The 22419-nt window shown below is 28.7% G+C and overlaps 3 protein-coding genes across 3 annotated transcripts; all 3 read left to right on the plus strand.

Moving 5' to 3' along the window:
- The first annotated feature begins 178 nt into the window (after positions 1-178).
- On the plus strand, positions 179-5545 carry LOC131956164 (uncharacterized). Its single transcript, XM_059320587.1, has 7 exons — positions 179-338; positions 624-824; positions 2083-2549; positions 3280-3429; positions 3803-4604; positions 4942-5382; positions 5478-5545. Exons 1-7 carry the CDS (start codon positions 179-181, stop codon positions 5543-5545), a joined length of 2289 nt encoding a protein of 762 aa, XP_059176570.1.
- Positions 5546-6814: 1269 nt separating this feature from the next.
- Positions 6815-9610, plus strand: LOC131956170 (uncharacterized). Its single transcript, XM_059320594.1, has 5 exons — positions 6815-7026; positions 7172-7247; positions 7374-7400; positions 7694-7890; positions 8221-9610. The coding sequence occupies exons 1-5, from the start codon at positions 6820-6822 to the stop codon at positions 8461-8463; spliced, it is 750 nt and encodes a 249-aa protein (XP_059176577.1). The 5' UTR covers positions 6815-6819; the 3' UTR covers positions 8464-9610.
- A 1637-nt stretch (positions 9611-11247) lies between these two features.
- On the plus strand, positions 11248-21335 carry LOC131956165 (uncharacterized). The gene is made up of 11 exons (XM_059320589.1): positions 11248-11284; positions 11905-12086; positions 12549-12794; positions 13886-14391; positions 15120-15272; positions 15504-15935; positions 16189-16338; positions 18801-19104; positions 19340-19758; positions 20823-20978; positions 21075-21335. Exons 2-11 carry the CDS (start codon positions 11927-11929, stop codon positions 21333-21335), a joined length of 2787 nt encoding a protein of 928 aa, XP_059176572.1. The 5' UTR covers positions 11248-11284; positions 11905-11926.
- Positions 21336-22419: the final 1084 nt, after the last annotated feature.

Below are 22419 nucleotides of genomic sequence, written 5' to 3' on the forward strand. Positions count from 1 at the left end.
ACAGCAATCGTTTTTTTAATTTTTTATATATCGTGTATAGGGTATAAACAAAGCATGCACTGCCGGACGCCACCCCTGCGAATTAATTTTTTTTTTCCGCAGAAACCTCCCCAGGAGTATTCTCAACAACTTCCCAAAGTTTCATATATATAAAGCCTTATTTCAGAATTTCACAGTAATGGATCATTTATTATTAATTCATGGATTTGAAACTAGATGCACAACTCTTGATCTTAGAGATATTTTATTAAAGCTGTTGGAACATAAAAATGTTGAAAAACTGTGGTTAGATCCATATAGGGAAAATAGAGCTGTTGCCATGTTTAAAGAAAACTTAGGTATGTAAAAATAAAATTATAAAATTGATATGTTCTAATCTTAATTGTTAGGACCTAAATATTTGAGAAAATATTAACGGAATTCAAAATGTTATTTATTCAAATTTGTATAATAGAAAGATTTCTTTTATTAATTATAATTGCCAGTTAAAAGTTAAATGACTCAATATATTTATGTTACTAAAGAAACAAGGACAATTTAGATAATTAGAGATAATTAGAAATGTATAGTACTACTTCTGTCTTTAATGTATAGTTTATTCAAATAATACTTTTCCCTAACAGACCTCAGTGAATTATCAAGGTTAACTGCAGATGAATTGCTTGGGGAAATCATTCAGCCAACAAATAAGATTTTCATTAGATCATTTGGGACTTTAAAATTTGGTGTTAAGAACAAGCTGGAGATGATGTTTAAAAAATATATATATCAATACAAAGATTTAAATGATGATTGTTTTGAAGTTTTTTTCCAAGGAGGATGGGGTAAGGACAATATATTATTATTATATTTTTATAAATTTTTCTTTTCTCGGATGTAGATATAGGAACCACTAAAGCCATACATTCTGTATTAGAAAAATAATTAACTGAATAGAACATTTAGGAAAATTTAGCATTAATTGCATGCCCTCTCAGAACTAAAGAAAACCTTGCTGTGCATTCTAAAACAGTAGCTATGGTCAATAGTTATTTTGTAGTTTTTAAGCAATCATTAAACATTAATCAATATTATCTGTTTATAAAAGTATTGTTTGCTAATTACTTGTTTTTAATTAAGAAGCTTTTATCTCTTCAAAGTTACTAAATTATGCTAAGTTTTTGAAAAGCAGTAACTCTAGTAACTTATACCTGAAATAAACAAATCAATTTATCTCAGTTTGTTTTGCTAAAACTATAATTAACAATTAAATTCTGAAATCTGAATTTAAATCTTTTTAAAAATTTTCTAGAATCATTTTTTACTTTGTAAGTTATAATTCTGTAATACCTTTTTTGAATTGAGGGGTCATTCATAAAGATTAAATAATGTTACACTCATGAGATATGTGATTAGAATTTTAAGACAACACACCTACGTGGAAGACACGTAAGTCTCCTCACAACTGTATTGAAACTTTTGTAATGATACTTTAACAGGTGAATAACACATTGTTGGATACTACAACAAATATGAATCTTTCAAAATTTATTAAATGAAAGATAAATTGGCTTCTTGGAGTTATATTTCTCTGGAAGTATATCAGTTTGGCATTAAATTTCCTGAAAAATTTAACTAACTGAATTATTTTGCATCTAAAGAATTAAGAGGAAAAAAATTGTAACTAAAGAAAAACATTAGCATACAGAAGCAAACAATGAACAAATCTGGATATACGTTAAACCAAAAATATACCCAAAAAAAGTCAATAGATTGATATCTTTGATGGATGACATTTTAAGCACATTTTAAGTTTGTCTTTGATAATTAATTCCTTTTAATTTGTACTGTTGATTTACATCTTCTTCTCAATTAGTGGTAATTAAATCTTGTCAATTTTACATGGTCCAGTCTTATTTTACATTTTTGTTTGTTGTATATATTTTAGCTAGAAAGTCACTAAAATAATATACATATATTTTAATTCAAATGTTTTTGTTTAACAACCTTTAGAAAAGAAGTGTCAATCTGGTTGTTTCACAGAATTATTATTATTTTTTTTTTAATTTGAGCTGTCAGTTAATCTTTTGTTTTTATTAATAGAAACTGTTTTGGCTGTATGTGGAAAAGAATGGAGGAATGGTGAGCAAAAATTGACAGTACTTCCATATTTTGATTGTTTTCAAGAGCCATTTGATGAGCAAACTGAAAGATTATCAAACAATATGAAATTTAATTGCAAAGTTGTTGAGTCAGAAGTAGCTTCAACTGAATCAAGTGCTTGGATACAAAATCATCCTACACAGAATACAGAATCAACTGATATTTCTGTAGACATACAACAATTGACTTTACAAGATGAGACTGTAGAAACTTTTGAAAAATCTACCCTCATTCATTATGAGCAAAGTATAATACCTTGGATTCTAAAAATTTTAAACTTTGAAAAAGCTTTGAAAGAAACCAAATTCCCAAGTAAGGTAGAGATAAGACCTACAGATGTTACTATTGCTGGATCTGCATCTTTGGTTAAGAAAATGCGTCAAATATTATTAGAAAAAAACTTCAAGGTAAATAATAAATTTATTTGATGAGTACAGGTTCCCCAGTTAAAATTCTCTTCGGGGGGAGGGGGGGCTTTGCCCCCCGAAAATTTTTTACCGCCCCCCCCCCCCCCGAACAAAATTAAATTTATATAATTTAGATAGAAAATATATACTTTTAACAATGTCCCTCCCCCCCCCCCCCCGAAGAAAGTCTACCGCCCCCCCCCCCCAAAAATTTCAAGTGCCCCCCCGGAGAAAATGTCTGGAAGAAACACTAGTTCAATGGATCTTTAAAATCTTGTTTTGTTTTGGAAAACTGTGGGTAAGCTTGTCTTCATGGTTAAACCATAAACAAACCTTACTGTAAAACTTATTTATATTGTTTAAACAAAATTAGATTTTTACCATAATTATGTAATGAAAAAATAAATACATAGAAACATGTTTATTTTTAAATTATAATATATAATCTTAGCAAAGTTTTAAATAATCAATAACAGTTAAATATTAATTATTGAAATTGAGCTATAAAAGATGAGCATTATAAAATATTTAAAATTTATGAATAAAATGTTATTATTTAGATCAAGATATAACATGTTAAATTTTATAACATACTGTTTGCTTGGGTCAAAATACAATTTATCTCCTCCCACCCCATCAACTCTTAACTAACCTCTAAAACCTAGTACTTAAAGTGTTTTAATTTTTTTTTGTACTATTTAAATTAACACAATTTCTTCTATTTATACAGATGACTTTTGATCATTATCATGAAATGCTGTTCAGTGATGCAAAAGTTTTGAGCCAGTTAAAGAAAATTGTGGATGACTTTTGTTATCATATTGTCATAATTGGCTCAGACGATCCAAAAATGCTTATTGAAGATAGAATTGGACAATTGGTAAAAACTTATTTCTTTAGCAAAAACAAAGAAAAGAAAAAGAGTATTACTTGTTTTGTAGCTAATAGACAGGGTTATACATAGAGCTAAAAAAAAATTTTTTTTTCATAAAATATGAGTTACCTAAGTTTTTAAGATTCACTTTGAAATTTTACATTTGACTTGCTTTAACATGGGTGATTAACAAAATGTGTTAGTAGCTTCAATTGTAGACCATTATAAGTATAGCTTTGGGTAAACATCTTAGCAATAGTTTCAAATTTAAATTAATGATCAATTTATTGCTCTTATAGTGACTTCAAACACAAACTTCTCCAACTATTGATAAAGACTTACTAGATGATTTTATTTTTCAAGTACATTTTTTCCACAGGTAATTTTGCCAATCCTTGTTCGCAAACTGGTGATGAGATTAAAAACATATTTGTTTACAAACAATTTAAATTTTGATAATTTGGTTAGGGATGTCAATTCAAACTTTAAATCATTTCATATTTTGGCTGAGGGAGAAAAGCTGATACTCTTTGCATTTCAAGGTTATAACAAGGATGATTTGGACAATGTCAACAATTTAGTTTTGTCTCTAAATCCTTGCAGTATAGAAGATACGCAGTGCAGTTCAGTTAACATAGATAATGAAAATGAACAAAGTGAGCAAGTTAAGAATTATTATTTCCATTGTGAATCTCCATTGTTGGCTTACATAAGAAAATTTCTCAAAGATGAGATTGTTAGCATGAAAAACTTGGATGCTTCAAAAAGAGCATGTATTACTCTAGGTCAACATGGAATTAAAATTAATAATAGTTCTGATAAAGTATTTAAGACTATTGAGAAACACTTACACGACATATTGAGTAAAATATATGATAAAGAATTTAGAGTTACCTTTCCTGGGCTGATTTCCTTTTTGAATACAGAGATGGGACATCAGCTGCAACAACTGATCTCACAGAAGTATCAGTGTCAATTTGAGTTTCCACAGATGAAAATTGAAGCTTCTGAGTTGAGGGATCAGCTGTATGAACTTCAAGACACCTATTGTGCCACTGAATACAATAAAGCTGTTCTGATAAAAACAGCCAAGTGTACAGGATTGAATGTTCATCTTGTTCAAGGGGATGTTATGGAAATAAATCAAGATATGACAGTTGAATTTGTTTCATCAAATGATGGTAAGTGTGAATTCACTTTCTTGTTTTCATGAATAGTTTGCCTTAAAATTTTCCTTTCATCTGGTTGCCACACACCATTACAATAAGCAAGGCTCCAGTTGTAAGTTCACATAATGGCTGTCACAATGTTTTCTTATAGAATTTCCAAAATATGCACATTTAAGACCCATTTGTGGTTATAAATTAGCATCTGTTCCAAGCAAAATAAAAAAAAACAAAAAAAAACAAACTATAAAATGTTTTATTTTTAGCGGCTTTTTTGATCTATGTAAATGAATGTCAATGTGTTTTTACATTTAAGCCTCTAGTTTCAATAACAACATCTTTTTATTTTCAGTTGAGGAATGTATTATTTCAACTCACAAAAAAACAAGAAATGTAACTATACTTCTTCCAAAATGGAAAATACCAGTTGAAACACCTGTTCAAGCCTTTAGTAAAACAATCAGAGAGAGTTTGAAAAAATGTGTCATCCTCATGTTTCAACAAGCTGTTACTGCTCAGTGTTATAAGATAGGAATTTCAACAACTCTGATGCATGACAGCAAATATCCATTTCCCTTAGACGCTATGGCTGAGATAATCATTGATCATTCCATGATACTAAAAGCCAAGTCAAATGAAGCTCAGCTTGCAGGCATTTTGAAAACTTTTGATCTATTTATTTGTGAATCGGTCAATGAAAATGTATTTAAAGAATTTATGTATTATTTGAATAAAAAGGGCTTTCATATTGAACAGCAAATAGAAAAATGCCTTGCTGGTTTTTTCCATTCAGGTAATTATTGTTTTTTAATTTTGTTGATGCTTTGTCAAATGAGAGAAAGAAATACCTTCATTTATGCAATTTAAAGTATAATGTTTTAACCAAAGCTACTTCTGGTTGTATGGAAGTTACTTGTCTGGAAATGTTACCTTGGACATCTTATTCAGCTGTTTAACAGCAAACAGTACTCGTTGTATCAATACTAATAACTGAAATTGTTTTGTACTTATAAATGTTTCCAATTATTTCAAATTTTATTATTTCCTTCCGATCCGTATTAAATAATTAAAGATTTTGTTGTACTTCTTTAGAAACAAATATTTTGTATAAAGACTACAACAAACTAAATGCAAAGGTAGAAATGATTGCAAGAAACCCTTTACATATGGTAGGTTTTCCATCATTTCAATTGTTTTAACTATTGAGACATTTAGATATCAAATAGACAATAGTTAATGGGTGAATATGGTTAAGAAAAAGATATATTAATAAATTTTGAGTTTAAGCAAGTAGATAAATTAAATTTATGTTTTATTTTTTAACTAGACATCAAGAACTTTGTTGTGTTTTCCAATCTCACCAAGTCTTGAGCCAGCATCTTGCCCATGTTACTGTGAAGCGACAGTTTCTAAGCAAGCTTTATATGGTGCTGTTCAAGAGATGCAATTTTTTTATTCATTTGGAGCTGTGATTGGCCAATCATATGTGAAGAAGACCCAATGTATCAGTGATTTTCAGATTTATTGTTTTCCTGAATGGGGCTTTGATGTCAGAAAGGTAAAAATAGTGATATAATAATAATTATCCCTAGAAAAAGTTTAACATTTGCTGTGAAGGAAAATTTTTGTAATATCTGTTTATATTAGGGCTATCTTGAAATGTGCTTGAGGTTAATGTGGATAAAAGAAAAAAAATGTCTAGGTAATGGATGGTTGAAGAGATTAGAGATAATAAATAATCTGCAAGATAATAATAGTGACAATAATTAACCTGGCTTCTAATTAATCTGCTACTCATTCTATTTACACTAATAAACTAGATTACTCTTCTTTTTATGTTTGTAAAGTAAAGTTTCCCTTTCAAACTTGACAGTCTATGGGGCAAGTGAAGTAGAGTTCACTTGTTTTATGTTTGTATAAAGCACAAAAATATTTTGAAAACTGGGATTTGATGTCCAATTGCCAATTTTAATAATTTCATTTTATGAGCATTAACTGTTGTATAGGTTAGGCATTTAATAACATAATTGAGTGCTAAAATTATGTATTTTTCAATAAAGAAGATCCCGTTGTAGTTTTATCAAGAATAAAAAGGACTTCAAATTATCTAGAATACTAACATTGGTTGGTACATACTTTATTGAATTTGTTTTTAAATTATCAGATGCTGCTATTTGTAATTTTAGATTTATATTTAAATACATTTCATTTATTTCTTTAGCACATAAAAATGTCCCTGAGACAATGCTTGAGAGATTCAGCTGACTATGAAGCTGTGCATATTGTTCCACCTGGTGTGTTTGGGACTTCTAAGTTTCCTAAAACATTTTTGGTTCAAACAGTGTTTGAAACTTTGGATGAGCTACTTTTTGAAGAAAACATTCTGAAAGATCAACAGAAAATTGTTTTGGTTGTGGATGACAAAATATATTTTGAAGTGAGTTAAATTTTACATACTGATAAAGAACTGATATTTTTAAAATTACCACTTCAAAAGCTCTTTCTTTTGCATACATTTTTTAAAAAATCTGTTACTAAACCTTATTTTCTCTAAGAATGTAGTAATATTTTTAATCTTTAAGGAATTCTATAAAGAGCTTCAAAAAAGATATCAAGAAACAGAGATACAAAATAATTTTTCATTTTTTGAGAAAATTAGTAAGTTGATTTATCACTACTTACAAAAGCTTTATATTCTTGTTATAAATACATGTCTGTTAACTCATGTTTTAGCATCTGTATAACTTTGTAAAATATACTCATTACATTAATCTATATTTTTAGAAGACCTGTGGAACTTTGAAAAAAAAGGTATGCGTTTTCAATACCAGTATTTAATTATTGATTTTTAGAATAATTTAAGGTTAATCACAAGATTATAAACTTACATAAAGTTTTTAAAAAAAACACAATATTTTTTAAAATATACATTTAATTAAAATTACTAGCAGATGCATTTTATTTATTTTATTATTAACTTCATTTTAAATTTTAATCAAGAATGCTTGAGGAACTTTTTTATATAATTTCTTTTAAAGTTACTGTAAAAGAGGTTACTTCTAAATAGGTAACTATTCTAATTGTAAAGATATTTATCGGTACAGGAAAAGATGTATTTACTTCAGCAAGCTTTACAATGTCTGTAAAGAACAACATTCCTGCAACACCCATTATAATATGGGGACCATGTGAAGAAAAAATGTCTGAAGCCTTTTCAGCTTTAAATGATGAGCTATCTCACATAATGACAAAGAATGCTGTGTTGCTGCAATTAAATGAGGAACAAATAACATTTCTTGAGGTAGCTTAAACAAGTTTTCATTCTTAATATATATATATATATATATATATATATATATATATATATATATATATATATATATATATATATATATATATATATATATATATATATAATTTTTTTTATTTGTATGTGTAATTAGTGTTAATAGATAGTGCAGTAGTGCAGATATACCCAGCATTTGTTTGGATATTTTATTCTTTATGATGATGTGTAAATCATAGTGAAATTCAACATCCTCATTTATTCTACTAGAATACATTGTTAATGAATTACAACTTATAATCAAGAAGAATTTTTAAAATGTTTTATATTTTCATAAACTTACAGAATTTAAAAAGCAATTTGAAAGAACTACCAGTTTTGATTACTTTTACCAAGAGCTATAATGAGTCAGATAATTATGAAACATGCCAAAGTTGCACAGGCAGAAATAGAGTAATGGGTCAAACAAACAGCTCAATTGTTAAATGTAAACATCAGCCAAAAGTTGAAATAACAGCAACACTCAAGATTCAAGGACTGACAGATGACAAAGTAAAAGAATATAAACACATTTTGCTTAATCTATAATAAATAAGTCAACATCAGGTGTTAGAATAAAGCACATCAGTTAAATAATTCAGTTCAGAGTAATTGCGATGTTTTGAGTGGAACTAAGCAAAGTCAAAATTTAGATGCAGAATATGAAAAGTACACAACAAGTGATGCAGACTCAATGGCAAGTTATCTTAAAACTCCTGCAAAAAAGAAATAAACAAAACCATGGAGCTGAAGCTTGTTCAAGTCACTTATGGGAGATGTAGTATATGTAGGGTTAAGTTAAAAAAAGGGGTCAAAGAAAATGTAAATAATAATTTGCCCAAAAAACCCATATGTTCTGCTGGAATTCCAATCAGAAAAATGTCTTTGTGAATACTGTGAGTAGACATTTTTCTGTGTTACATTGCATACAAATTATATTGTTTAATGTAGAGTACATTGGCATTTTAGTGTTTTTATCTATGGTGAGACTTGCTTGACAGACTGATTTGGCTGGAATGAATTGAATGTTTCTTTCTCTTAAACACACATTATTATTTATTTTTTGAAAATCTTATTTTAATAGTTATTATATGTCATAATGTGGAATGTGAGTGTATTAGAATGAACAAAAATGTTAGTATTTCCTGAATTAATTTATCTATTGATCTAATGAGAATCAAATTTTTGTACTGTAATAAATTGGATGTGAGTGCTTAGAAATAATGAAGGTGGATATGTGAAAAGAATGTTGCTGTCTCTTATCCATGAATTATTTTATAATTGTGTACTGATGTTAGTGCAACCTAATTAAAGTAAATTATATCACACTGATTTCACTCAATATAGCTTTAGAACAATGTGAAATAGCCTTACAACTGTTTAAACTATATACAATTTATGTCTGATTTAATGTACACATAGTGGTTAATGTATGAAGAAAGTAATAACTGATTCTGTGATTAGACCACAGTTATTTTGGTTAGACCAGGAAAAACTAGTACCATCAACCAATAGGATGGTATGGTGTGATGGTGGAGCAAACAACTGCTAACCCAAAAGTCCCAAGTTTAGATCCTTGACAGCAGGACATTACTGTGTCTACTCAACTCTAATGTGTACCTGACTCATGTTAGGGAAACTTAACATGCCTTTGCATAATATCAACCTTATTGTTCCTTTATATGCCATAGTTAATGACACAAATGAACTCTACTTTCTCTGCCTTGTGTGTCTGAGGCACTGACAAAAATATGATGATCATCCAATGGTTGTGTGCTGCTTGTCTTTGTGTATGTATCAGTGTATTGATCAGTTGTATTGTTTTTGTGTAAGGATGTATCAGTGTATTGATCAGTTGTATTGTTTTTGTGTAAGGATGTATCAGTATATTGATTAGTTGTATTGTCTTTGTGTAAGGATGTATCAGTGTATTAATCACTTGTATTGTCTTTGTGTAAGGATGTATCAGTGTATTGATCACTTGTATTGTCTTTGTGTAAGGATGTATCAGTGTATTGATCACTTGTATTGTCTTTGTTTCTTTGGTCAAACTATTGTTTATTGTCATTCAACTCATTTTGTTATTAAAAAAATTGTAGAGCATTCCTCTGCACTTCTTGCATTATTCAAAGTTGTTCAACTTTTTTGTCTTTGTTAAATGAGTCATCTTGGGAGTTATCAATTGACCTCAATGTACCAGCACACAACATCTATCATCCTCTACTCAGGACACTGTGTGATAAAATAGAAAATAATGGTGGATCAATACAAAGTAACCAGTTGGCATACACAAATATAATAGAAAATAGAAACAATATTTTAGATGAAATAGAACAATAAGCTGCTCAGTTTGAAATGTTACAGTAGATGTTAATTACAAGAATATATTTTTTAGAGCTAATGAAATTATGATTGCCTTAATGACACTTAAGGCTGATGGATCACAGTGAGCAGTACCTTACAGTTTGTCAATGACCAACACAGTTTGCCATATCATGTTTATCAAATATCTTTCTTTAATGTCAATTAACTTTTACTATTCAAACCAATTATAATCTCTACAAATCTCTTTACAAAAATAATGTAGACTTAACAAAGTGAGTAAGATGCAGATTTGCTTTTACTATTCAAATGATAAATTCTACAAACAATGGTTTAATGCTTTTTAAACAAGTTATATAGACATAACACATTGGTTAAGGCCTACACAGTATATAAACAAATCTCTGTCACAATACAATTGAATGGATTCATTTATCAACTTTAATTGAATTTTTTTAGTGGAATATATTTTTAAAATGTAAAATACTGCTGAAATTTAGTTTATAAAATATTATTCTTAAATGCTAAAGTGTAACGACATACTTTCTTAAACTGGAGTTGAAATAAAAAAAGAATTACTTGGAGTTGTAGCTTCAAACAATACTTACAGTTGTCTCCCTTTCGTTTCATGTTAAAGTTGCGTCCCTTTCAGAAAAGTGTACTTTTTAAAAATATTTGCCTTAAAATAATTTTAAGATACAAATTTAGATCTAAGCTTTAATTGTTTTGATTACTAATGTATAATATCGATTTAGTTGGGCGTCTAAGGGGCAAAAATCTATTTGTGACATGCGGCAGTCTACATCTACAAACTGACTTATAATTATTTTAATGTAAAAGAAAAGTTGCTATGGAGGGACCTTGAACCTGATTTTCAGGCAGGGTAGCCTAGATTTCTACTACAATTGGCACAAATCTATTCTCTTTATATATTTAATACACACCAGAGTAATAAATGTACCGGAGTTTCCCGTAGTTTTATAGATAAGCCCGATCGATAAAGATAGCAATAAAACTGAACTGATTTGGCTAAACTGAAAGTGAAAAAGTGATCTTGTTCAAGATTTTAACTATATAATTTAGATAATAGCCTATTTAGTTAATATTTAGACGTAGATAAAGTGTTACGCATTTCTTCTATTAAGATACTTTAATTGAAACAAGAAATGCAAAGCTATTCCATTTTTTAAATAAACGTAAAAAATTATCTTAAAGCCCCAACAATGTAATACAAATACTATTACTACTATTAGATCTAGAAGTGAAGACGTTTAGCTTTTACACCCTTATTAAAAGCCCGTTTATTGTGTGATCAGCAAATTGTATCTGTGATCTTGAGTAATTAAGTAGGACTACTATGAGTTGTAAACAGTGGCGTAGCGAGGTCGGGTGTCACCCGGTGCGGCACTTAATGGTGTCACCCCCCCCCCCCCCCCGAGGCGTAGCGACCCTTCTGGTGACAAACTTTCAAATTTTCAATTTGCACCCCCCTCAAACTTTCGATTTGCACCCCCCCCCCTCAAATTTGTTTAGCTATTTTTTTGCCTTGGTGTCACCCCTAAATGGTGTCACCAGTTGCGGTCAGCACCCCCGCCCCCCCTCGCTAATTTTATAATCTACCCTATATTCTTTTAAATGATATTATTAACATGTGTTTTTTATATCGAGGATTGTGTGTAACATCTCTAAAATGACCCAGCTGTTGTTAGTACATGGATTTGCCAAGGGAACTAACCCTGATGAACTGCTACACCTCTTGCAGACATTGTTTGATCAAGATCCAATTAAAAATTTGTGGCTTGATCCATGGAATCATCCCAGGGCAGTTGTGGAGTTTGAGAGACATTTTGGTAACATGATCTTTGTTATAGACATATATGCAGGAAAACCCAAGTAGTAGCAGGCTAAACTCATTTAAATTCTTTAAAAAATAGAAAATATGCTTATCTTCAATCTTAAAATACAGCAGTTTTTTCCAGGCTTCACTTCAAAGGGGGAGCTCTGAAGTTCCCCACCCTCCCCTGAAGAAAGTCTACCTTCCCCCCCCCCCCCCCCCCCCCCCCCGAACAAAATGAAATTTATATAGAAAATATATACTTTTACTTTATTTCCATGCGAAAATGCTGTATAAGATATAGAAAAAGGAAACTCTGAATAGCTTATATGATTAAACAAATGCATACACATATATGAATACATATCTGAAATACATACCTGTACGTCATTGTATGTAGGTTTATTTCAAAAGTACAACAATAGCAGAAGTATTTTATCATTTTTAAGTTTTTCATTTTTCTATATAAATTTTTCAGGAAACAGTAAATTACTTTCTTACAAGCAAAGGAAGTCTTTTAGCCTTTCAGGCCATCAACTGTATACTGAGATTGAAATGCCAACATCTAGCGTTCTTGCAAGAACCAATGGTGTTGTGACAAGGAGTGTTCAGGATAAATTAAGTTTGCTGTTTACATCATTGAAACATGGTGGTAGAAAAGTTACTTGTGTTAAACAACTAGGATTAGAAGATTGGTTCGAAATATTATTTGATCAAGGATGGGGTAAGTAATAACTAAGTATTTAGCCAAATCTTATTTTTCCATCTATTTGAAAGAAACAATTATAGTATGAGCATTAGAGTTAAGGCAAGAGATAGCATGTTAAGCACAAGTGCATATAAGGGCTCTTTACTTGACCTACATGACAATACTCACGTAATAAACATCGTATGCAGACCTAGAGAATTAATTCAAGCTTTGACATTTCAATAACTCCAGCAATAGCACATCGATGCTGACACTATGGATATCAGTTTTCACTTATATAGGCAACATTAGACACAAGTATGGGCTCACTATATATAGTCATAGATAAGATATATGCTCCTTCACTCTTTGACAACCCTAAGGAGGTTCACTTCCTCTTTTTTTGTACTTAATTGTAATATTGTAATAAGCTCAATCAGTCTGCAATTTTTTTCTGGAATAGCTATCATAGTCTTTGTTCCAATCATGAACAAACTACAAGGCAGCAGTTGTTTGATTTTGGAGTTTTCTCAACTAGATGGGTTGCTGTTCGAGCCTCATCTGCCTGGGGATTTGAACTTGGGACTATTCAGTTCAGCAAACCTTTAGCTTTACTGGCCCCACCAGGCCAACTTCTGAGATTCACTAATCTTGAATTATTGTTTCCCTTTTTCACTCTACCTTAACCATCATACACAAAATTTCACCTTTCCACATTACCATAAATCAGCCAATATAAATATCCTCTAACCCAAATTATCCAATTATGTGTATAATAAATTCCTAACAAGTGGTAATTAAAGTATATGAAAATCTGTAAAAATTGGTAGCTTAAATAATTTGTATACTGTTAAGTCAGAGGTGTTGTAAGGGGGTGGGGGTGCAGACCGCACCGGTGACACCATTTAGGAGGGGGTGACACCATGGCAAAAGCTGCAAAATATATAGAAGAAAATATATAACCAATTTAATCAAAATAAATATACAAAAGGACTAATTACATATCCTCTTCATTATTTTTTTCCCCAATTTTTGTCAGAATTTCTTTCATGATCTCTAAAAATTAAAAATACATTATTTTAATGAAATATTTTATATATAACATTTTTTGTATATTTAAAATTTAGAGGCTGTATTGGCTGTATGTAATAAGGAATGGATTCTGGAGACAAACAAACTTACAGTTATCCCCTATTTTAATTGTTTCATTGAACCATATGAGTGCCAATATGAAAGGCTATTACGAAAGATCAATACACGAACTGCTATTGACTCAGAACTGGCAGCTGTTGGCGATCTTCATATGGATGATGTATCTGTTCTGGAAAACTATGGGTTGTCCAGAAAACAAGAACATTACAAACATAAAATTATAAATCAAGTGGATGATTGTAGTTCAGAAGCTGAAAAAAAGGGAAATGTATTTAGTCCAGACACAAAGACAATATATATTTATTATGATCTAAATGTAATACCTTTGATGCTTTCATTACTAAACTTTGAAAAAGCATTGAAAGGAAAAAATCTCCATTCTTTGGTACAAGTAACTTTTGAAAGTTGTGAAGTTAAAATTAAAGGTCCTGCTACTTTAGTGCAGAGGTTGCATGAAGTTCTTACACCAAAACATTATAAGGTAAAAATTTATTTAATGGTATACCTAGTTCCCCTCTAGAAATGTGTTGTACTAATCAATCATCTGGTTGTTGGAGATTATTTACTCGTTTACAGACAATTATACTTAATAAGTAGTGTAAAGTTCCAATTTCAGAACTAATGAAGAAGTAGAGTTCATATATTTTTTGACCTCTGCATATGAAGGGATGGTGTGGTCAGCCACCTTCACTTTTCCTTATGTTAGTCAGGTACCCATTATAGCTGGGAAGACTCAGTGACATCCTGCAAACATGAGTTTGTATAGAGATCTGAACTTGAGAGTTCCAGGTAACTAGTTGAATGCCCTACTACCCAACAATGGTGTCCCTTAATTATACTTTATACAATCTTATCTAACTACAATAACTTAACTAGGCTTATCTTTTTTGTTGTGATTTACATTTGTCAGATAATCTATAAAACAAAAGAATAAGTAAAATATATAGGCCTACACAAGACATAGCAGATGCCACCATATTGAATTTGATGTTTTAGACTTAAAAAATACTTTTACTATAATCTTTCATATCCTTGACATTGAAACACTTGGTTAACAAAGAAACATTTCTTTCTCAATATTTTGATTAAAAAAAGCCAATACTTTTTTAGAGTCAATCTTTTAAAGTTTAGATGTTTAATTTAGTATTAGTAGCATGCCCTTTACATTTAAAAATAACTGAAGTTCCACATTTTTCATTGCTTTTTCAGTTTACCAAGTCAAAAGTACTAAAACGATTTCTTGCTTTAAAGAAAATACAGCAAGATATTAAAAAGCATTTTGAAAACTCTGACTGTCATCTTGTTCTTGAAATTTATGATGATCATCTAAGTTTAATTGTTGTTGATGATAAAGGGAATAAGGTAATTATTATTATTTACATCTGGGATTTGTTGTTCCCATTTTAGTAGCCACAATACATAATATTTTTTAAAGACTTGATTAATATTTTTTCAAACATAGATCTTTTTTGACATCCAATTAAATTTTTTTTAGACCATACGCTTAATATTTTAAAATAATTTATTTTAAACTAAAATGCACACACCACAATTTTCTTAAACAATTGCCTCTCAAAACTATTTTTTCAACAGGGAACATTTCAAGAATTCATGTCTCAACTTGTGACAGAAAAAACTTGTTTATATTTATCAAAAAGTGATCTGGATGAAAACAAAGAATTGCTGGAATACATAGAAAATTTTAACAAAACTAATTCACACAGTCAGATCTTTAATGAAGATGGCAAAATTTTATTATTGATTCTGTTTTATCAAGATCAATTAATAAATTGCATAGCCATGGAAATTAAGAAAGTTCTAAATGAAAAAGTTAAAATACAAATTACTTTTCAGAGCAGATTTTATATTTGGCTACTTGATGCTATGACATTTACTAAAGCTGCCCAAAAAATATTCCCAGATGTATCAATAGCTATAGATATTGACAATCATGACATTAATTTGAATGGTTATGAAAGACAAATTGATGTCTTAAATAAGATTCTTGTGGATCAGAATGAAAAGGTAATGTTATGTTTTTACACTTAGGCATAGCTTAATTTTTATTATCCACAAGGTTGTATTTCATTGCCCTGTATAGAAAATTGGAAAGTATATGATGTATGTGTGTACTTTAGCAGTAGATAACTTAACATTACTTTTTGAATTTTTTTACCACTTCATTTTATAATTATTATACTTGTATATATAATGTATTACATTTTAAATATTTATAATAACAACACTATTGTATTGATTGTTACTAAAAAAAAATCAGATATCATGCCATTGTGTTGATGAAACGCTGTTCAGTGATGAAAAACTCCTAATTAAGTTGAAAAAAGTTGTGGAAGAGTTAGGTTATCATGTTGACATTATTGGCAATGATAACCTAAAAATTGTTATTTGTAACAAACATGGCAATGTTGTAAGTTTAAATTTATGCATTCTTTTCTGATATTCTTATTTTAAGAACAAAAGTATATTGTAACTGTATACATATATATATATATATATATATATATATATATATATATATATATATATATATATATATATATATATATATATATTTATATATAAATATATATATATATTTATATATAAATATATATATATATATATATATATATATATATATATATATATATATATATATATATATATATATATGTATGTATATATATATATATATATATATATGTATATATATATATATATATATATATATATATATATATATATATATATATATATATAGGTCGAAGGACCTACATTTTTTACCATCTTCATGGTAATGATGGCTGCAAAAAATGACAATACCGTGATTCTGTTTTTTTAACAATGTTTCATGGTCGTTTCAGAAATATATACTTAAAATTGTTATTTTTGCATATTATTCAACAATACTGGTCTAGTTTTAACAATTTACACTAGTGTTTGATGCAAACTTGCCATTTTTTGGTCTGATCGCTGAGATTATTGAGTAGAACATAATAAAAGTAAGCAAAACGTGAATTGCTTTATTTAATATTGTTCTAACCATAACGAAAATATATTTAGTGTAAAATATATTTTAAACTATAGAAAATTATAAATTGCTTTCCACTAGAACTAATGTCATTAATGTTTTGAAATCATGCAGGGTAAAAATAAAACTGATAAAAAATAACTTGTTAGAGACTACAGCTAATTAAGCCTGTCCATTTTGCCCGCCATGTATTTGAATGTGGAGAAATCTAGCAGATGACACATTTCTGCCGAACGGCACTGAACGGTCAATCTCGTCACAACAACACTCCTTAAAATACTAACCAACCAATCACTGAGTATCAGTCATATTATTGCAGCCATTTAAAAAAAAACATGTTGTTTTACAAATCATCTTCTAGGTTATTGATTAAATTTGATAAATAAAATTGATATCAAATTAAAGGTAAATAAATGTAGTTTTTAATTGTTTAAATCATCTTAAACAATAATGAAGTTTAAAATCTTATTATAAAAAATATAAATAAATAAATAAATAAATGAATGAATGAATGAATGAATGAATGAATGAATGAATGAATGAATGAATGAATGAATGAATGAATGAATGAATGAATGAATGAATGAATGAATGAATGAATGAATGAATGAATGAATGAATGAATGAATGAATGAATGAATGAATGAATGAATGAATGAATGAATGAATGAATGAATGAATGAATGAATGAATGAATGAATGAATGAATGAATGAATGAATGAATGAATGAATGAATGAATGAATGAATGAATGAATGAATGAATGAATGAATGAATGAATGAATGAATGAATGAATGAATGAATGAATGAATGAATGAATGAATGAATGAATGAATGAATGAATGAATGAATGAATGAATGAATGAATGAATGAATGAATGAATGAATGAATGAATGAATGAATGAATGAATGAATGAATGAATGAATGAATGAATGAATGAATGAATGAATGAATGAATGAATGAATGAATGAATGAATGAATGAATGAATGAATGAATGAATGAATGAATGAATGAATGAATGAATGAATGAATGAATGAATGAATGAATGAATGAATGAATGAATGAATGAATGAATGAATGAATGAATGAATGAATGAATGAATGAATGAATGAATGAATGAATGAATGAATGAATGAATGAATGAATGAATGAATGAATGAATGAATGAATGAATGAATGAATGAATGAATGAATGAATGAATGAATGAATGAATGAATGAATGAATGAATGAATGAATGAATGAATGAATGAATGAATGAATGAATGAATGAATGAATGAATGAATGAATGAATGAATGAATGAATGAATGAATGAATGAATGAATGAATGAATGAATGAATGAATGAATGAATGAATGAATGAATGAATGAATGAATGAATGAATGAATGAATGAATGAATGAATGAATGAATGAATGAATGAATGAATGAATGAATGAATGAATGAATGAATGAATGAATGAATGAATGAATGAATGAATGAATGAATGAATGAATGAATGAATGAATGAATGAATGAATGAATGAATGAATGAATGAATGAATGAATGAATGAATGAATGAATGAATGAATGAATGAATGAATGAATGAATGAATGAATGAATGAATGAATGAATGAATGAATGAATGAATGAATGAATATATATATATATATATATATATATATATATATATATATATATATATATATATATATATATATATATATATATATATATATATATTTATTTATTTATTTATTTAGGCTATACATCTAGTTATGTATTAAACAGGCATGACATATAGCCATACAATATTTAAATTTATAATTTATTTCTTATGTGAAATGTATTTTGATTTCTTTTTCATAGGATTATTTGGAAAAACTTGTTGGAAAATTTATTAAGAAGAAAACCTCTTATTCATTTAAAAACAACACTCATTTGGAGAAGTTAGCTGCTGACATCAATTCAATGTTCCAGAGTTTCCATGTTTTTGTTGAAGAAAAAAAATTAATACTATTTGCATTTCAAGGATATGATAAAGAAAATATAGACAAAGTGACAGAGTTTATTTTGTCACAAAATCTTGGGGAATACAATGTTACTCAACATCAGCTAGCTCACATAAATGATGAAGTGGAAAATGAAAGTGAGCAAGGAACCAAAATCCAAAGTAAGTACCTTAGCTTCAAAGTCTCTAATATATTTTTAACACAAATGTTATTGTAATACAACCTTCGGAAAATAAATGTTAATCTGGTTGTCTCACTGCATTATTTTAAAAGAAGCTTTATTTAAGCTGTCAATTAATCTTTTTTTTATAAATGGAAAGTGTTTTGCCTGTATGTAGAAGGAAAAGGAAATTTGGTGAGCAAAAATTGACAATACTTCCATATTTTGTTTTCAAGAGTCATTGGATGAGGAAACTGAGACATCTCACAATATGAAATCTATGTACAAAGTTTTTGAGTCAGAAATTGCTTCAACTTCACAATCTTATAATGACCAGATATCTCTTGAGCTAATTGATCCAAGAGCTGGACAACAAGGTCATCATGCAAAGAATACAGAATCAACTGATATTTTTAAAAACATAGAAAAACTGACTTTACAAGATGTGACTGCAGAAACTTTTGAAAAATCTACCATCATTCATTATGAGCAAAGTGTAATACCTTGGATTCTAAAACATTTAAACATTGAAAAAGCTTTGAAAGAAACTAAATTTCCTTGTAAGGTAGAAGTAACATCTACATCCATTAACATTGAAGGGTCTGGATCTTTTGTAAAGAAAATGCATAAAATATTATCAGAAAAAACATTTAAGGTAAAAATTCAATTACTGTTTATTAATCTAAAGAAAGACGAGAGGCATTGTTCCTCAAGTTCAACATTATAGAAATATTTTAATTCAAAGATGCTTTTTAAAATTATTTGTGTTTGAAAATTATAAAATTGAATGGTCATAAAATTTTTTTTTTTTTCTGGAACTGTCATTCAGAAATCCTCAGCATTCAATTAAAATATTCTTTCAACCCTGATAACATGTGGGTTCAGTTATATTTTTAGAGGCCAACATCATAAGCTATTCTTTATAGTTATTTCTAAGCAAACTCTATTTTTTGTTAATTTTATTATTGGTATATTATATTTCAATAGAGTGATCCTTTCTCTTAAGCAGTATTATTTATTCTTCTGTTTACAGTACATCAGAATTTAACTAAAATCAAATATGATCCTTATTTTTTCCTCATTTCCTTAGATTGCTTTTTAATAATAAAGAGATCCAAACCCATTCTAAAACTTTTAAAAACTTGTACTGTAATAAAACTAATGTTCACTCTGGCATTTGTTGTTATCCTTCATACATGAGATCTTTACAATTAAGTGAAATTTTGGTGGTAAAAAAATACAACCTTTTGCGTCCTATTTGTTCTTTGCCTAGCTTAAGGTGGTTCTTTACCTTTATCTCATGTTCTGTTTCATCCTGGTAGATTTATTAGTTGTCATTATTGATTGAATTGATCTTTAGAATCTTAAGTTTTATCTGTCTACAAGCTACTCTTCTCTGGAGGATTTTAAAATGTCCTTAATACACAACCATCAATTTTATCAAAATGCACAGATATTAGAAAAACCATATGTGATGAGTATTAATTAAAAATAACTTTTTATGTGCATCGCAAATTTTGCCTTAAAAACAATTTTTTATTTAAAAAATGTGCATGTATAATTGTATATTTTTAATTAAAAAAAAACAAGCATCACAGGTATCATAGAAAATATATAACCAATGTGTTGCACATTCATTTATATTTAACAAGCATCTTTGGTGTAAGTTATGAATGAATAATTTTAATCAGCTAAAGCTTGTTAATATTTATTTTGCAGTCTACTAAGTTATCTGAAACTTGTAAAAGATTTCTTGGTTTAAAGAAAACACAACAAGCGATAAAAAAATGTATTAAAATTTCTGGCATTCACCTTGTTCTTGATGAAGCTGGTGAGGACATAAAGCTGATTGTTATAGATAACCAAGGAAATAAGGTAAGCTGCATTCCTTATAAAATGGAGAATAATAAGAAAAATATTTAATTAATTATTTTTTTATTCTAAAAATAAATACATTTTTGTTTTTAACAGTGTACTGTTCAAGAATTTATATCCCAGCTTGTCAGAGAAAAAAATTGTTTATCAAGCAAAAATCTGATTAGGAATAAAGAGTTATTGGAATACATTGAAAATTTTAACAGCACAAACCCACATGGTCAGATTTTTATTGAAGATGGCAATGTTTTACTACTGTCTTTGTTCTACCAGTCTAAGCTCATGGATTCTGTAGCCAGTGAGATTCAGAAGTTTTCAACAACAAATGTCAGTGATAAAAAAAAACCTTTTAATTAAGAAGGTGAAAGTTAAGATAAGCTTTCAGAACAAATACTTCCTTTGGCTACATGATGTTCTGAAACTGCAAACAGCTGCTCAGACAAACTTCCCAGATTTAACAGTAACAATAGAGATTGACAACAAAGACATAATTTTTAGAGGTTATGAAAATCAAATCACAATGATAAAAAAAATTCTAATGGATCAGAATAAAGAGGTAATCAACATTTGAAAAATTGATAATTGAATTTTATAATGGTAAAAAATCTGTGAGCTGTTATATGTTAGTAGACTTACATTACAGTGTTGCCCTGGCTATACTTATTATTTGGATACTGATTTATAGGTTCAAGCTAAATTTTCAATCAAGATACTTACATCATGTAAAAATTAACATCCATGCTTTTTGTAAGATTGCTTTTTAAATGGACACTTATACACCAGTTAAAAGCATAAACTTACTTTACAATTTGTAAAGACCATATAAGAAATGCGAGTTTTCACAAAGGTGGCTTATTGATTACTTTAATAGTTTTTTTAACATACTTTCTGTTTCTAAAGCCTTTTTTATGCCAATTTACACTGGATAGTAAAAATATTCTTTGATACTCTAGAATGAATGAACCCATTACATTTGTTTTACAAGGCATTTATAGTGTAAATTGTGTAAATTCTTATTTGTTAAACTTAAGTTTGGCTATCTTCACTGCTCAGGACCTCAATTTCTATTTTAGTGGCAGCCACACTATATGTATCATATTTTAAAGAAATGTAAAGTGACAATATTTCTGAAAGTAAACGATCAACATCAATACGTGATTATTGATTATAGTATTGATGAGGGTCTAGTGGATGAAAAAAAATCACCTGCTACTGGTAGTGAAGCAGAATTGGATAAAAATCATTTACTTGATTCCACTAAAGGTAAATCCCAAACCAAAGGTGCCGAATGTATGAAAGCAAATGTAATAAGCACATCACCTCTTAAGGAACATTCTTTTTGCTGGATGATGGAAACCCAAGGAGAAGAAAAAGATGGATCAGAAGCAAGTCCTCAAGTGACATACACAATGATACCAGAAGATTTACAACAGGAAGTAGA

Source organism: Physella acuta, unplaced genomic scaffold, assembly GCF_028476545.2.
Source record: "Physella acuta isolate Inbredline_101_S28 unplaced genomic scaffold, ASM2847654v3 ptg001131l, whole genome shotgun sequence".
NCBI classification, from domain to species: domain Eukaryota; kingdom Metazoa; phylum Mollusca; class Gastropoda; family Physidae; genus Physella; species Physella acuta.